Source organism: Hyalella azteca, unplaced genomic scaffold, assembly GCF_000764305.2.
Source record: "Hyalella azteca isolate HAZT.00-mixed unplaced genomic scaffold, Hazt_2.0.2 contig9153, whole genome shotgun sequence".
In the NCBI taxonomy this organism is placed as follows: Eukaryota; Metazoa; Arthropoda; class Malacostraca; order Amphipoda; family Hyalellidae; genus Hyalella; species Hyalella azteca.
Genome location: NW_025939230.1, coordinates 291,467 through 293,999, shown reverse-complemented (window position 1 = coordinate 293,999; position 2,533 = coordinate 291,467). Strand labels below are relative to the sequence as shown.

Genomic DNA, 2,533 nt, shown 5'->3' with positions numbered 1-2,533 from the left:
TAGTTCTGATCGTCTGAACTCTGAATTGCGTGTTTAGTGTCGCATGATGGAAATCCCTGCCTAATGATTACATAATGAAGTTTAGTTCATTGCGGTCAACTTAAGAGACAAACTTTTAACTAACTAATACTTTATATAAGTCTAAGTTTAATTGTTGAGTGAAAGGTGCAGGCATAAAACTTCCAAGTGGTTAGGTACTTTATAGAAACTGAGCAAGTTAGCCTATGTATTTTATGCCTTTAAGAAGTTCATTTTTTGCCTCAAATAACAATGTTGGATAGAAAAAGTGGTCTTGGTGGATCGAAATAATATATGAACCTTCAAAATTAGAATTCCATCCTGCTCACTGGACTGTCTGGAGACTGGACACTGGTCAGTGGTCATTGACACAGTCATACCTAGACTAGGTACCTAGTTGATTATATGATACATTTTAAATCAATAAAAAAATTTCCAGTTTGTTTACCTCCTTTTCTTTGAGTCCAAGAAGCAACACTTCTTCCATTAGTGTGAGTCTTGTATCCTTTGAATCACCATCTTCCAAATCCTCTTCTCCGCCGTTCGAGTTGCGTCTTTTGTCCTCATTGTTGTCGTTATTTTGATTCACACTATCAGCAGTACTTCGATTCACATTCCGACGGTGAACCAGTCCATCTGAGTGACTCATATTGACAATTGTATACAAACAATTTAGAGTTCAAGATAAGTGCGCACTAATTCTAATACTCATCTAAAATGTGACTGCCCTGCCAACGCAACAATCAGCCCAGCTGAGATCTTGTTTTCTTTCCTCGTGACAACCAATGGTCATGCTCAACATGTCGTAAAATAAATTGAAAGAAAATAAATCTGATTCATGTCTTCCGGGAACTAATTTCGCCTTTTGAAAAGACCTGTTTGGCTGCGATCATATGATTGGAATAGTAAGTAAAACCTTTTTTTTTTCAAATTATTAGCATAATTTGTTAAAGATAACTCGTGTTTTAGAATAGAATAGAAGTGTCGGCATTGAAAAAATAAAATACTTAAAAAAACTTTTTAAAAAAACACGTTTTTCTTGTGGACTAAAAAGTAGAAAATAAATTATGGTTTGCCCCAAAAAAACGTGTCAATCAGAAGTGGGCTAATTTTCGTTGTCAATGTTAACAACAAACAAACAAACAAACAAACAAACAAACAAACAAACAAACAAACAAACAAACAAACAAACAAACAAACAAACAAACGCGAAGCTAAGCTAAGAAAAACGTGTTAATAAAATAGGCCCATTGCCTGTTGCCGATTCCTGTACTTTTCGTGACTTGAATCCACAAGGGATCCGGCCTTTTGAACCCAATCTTTCCACAACTAACGATTGATTAAGATAGCTGCTGGACTTATTGCCTGGTCCGTAAGGTGCTAGGCATTGCAAGACTGAACATATAGGTTACTGCAAAGCTTCGTCTAGTCTGTTATTGAAGGCGTTCATACTCGGAGCGTTAAATCGTACCAGGGAGGCTGTTCCACAGGTCGGTGAATCGAAGCGAGAAGAAATGTTGTCGCATGGATGTGTTACAACAGTTCTTTTAGTTTATAGCCGTGGCCCCTGGTGTTGGTTCTTGTTTCAAATTCTAGTAATCCTTCGCTTCTAGGACAATGTATAAATCGTGGGTCTGACCTCATTGATCAGGCCCACGTGGGTGACCTCATTGTATGAACTCATTGGTGGCCTCAAAGATTTCACCACGCAGACGCCGATAACCGAGGCTTGGAAGCTTATTAATCTTCAACCTCTCTACATAAGGTTTGCCTTTTAATCCCGAAATTATCCTTGTTGCACGTCATTGAACACTCTCAACTAACTTTTTGTCCTTTTTTTAGTTTTGGTGACCACACAGCGTTTCCAAACTCTGGGTTTGGACGCACGACAGCGACAAACAACAGTTTCATCGTTTCAGCATCTATGTACTCGTAAGAGCGTCTGATCAGTCCAAGTCGTTTATTGGCTTTATTAACTTGAGCTTCAATATACTTGGAAAATTCCTCGGAGATCTTTTAACCTTAAAGTAAAAACAATCAGCACACAACAGCAGTCATATTAGCTAATATACAAACGAAATATATCTTGAGAAAATATTTTGACTCATATAAGTCTGTCCATTTAGCAACTAGCAGCCTCATTGAATAAACCAACAGTTCACCCACTGCAAAGCTAGTGGCCAACGGACTTAGTGGTGGTGTTGCGTAAAATAGGCCAACTCTGGCCTGCGGCCAATCCTAGGCATCACAGAATTTAGATAGCTTGCTGTGGTCTCAAACCTCTAACTCACTGCTCGAGTTTTGTCGTTTTTAACAACCAACGAGGCCACCTCACCGATTTTGACCAGAACTGTCAGTGGAAGCTGGATCGAACCCGCAAGTCACTGCTATAATCCTGGTTCTCTGAATTGTCACCAATTTTTTCGTATAATTGTAGCTAAAGGATAATAGAATAAAAGTCAATGGCTGTAGATTTGGCAGATATTTACTTCAATACCCAGTAGACTGTACGAAT

At 38.5% G+C, this 2,533-nt stretch overlaps 1 protein-coding gene across 1 annotated transcript in view; it reads right to left on the bottom strand.

Moving 5' to 3' along the window:
• The window catches only part of LOC108671047 (Golgi phosphoprotein 3 homolog sauron), a 10,576-nt gene extending 9,803 nt beyond the window's left edge, over positions 1-773 (bottom strand). The window contains exon 1 of the mRNA XM_018158530.2: positions 467-773. Within this exon, the coding sequence (XP_018014019.1) occupies positions 467-667 (201 nt within the window). The 5' untranslated portion in view covers positions 668-773. The remainder of the gene's footprint in view (positions 1-466) is intronic.
• Between the last annotated feature and the right edge of the window lie 1,760 nt (positions 774-2,533).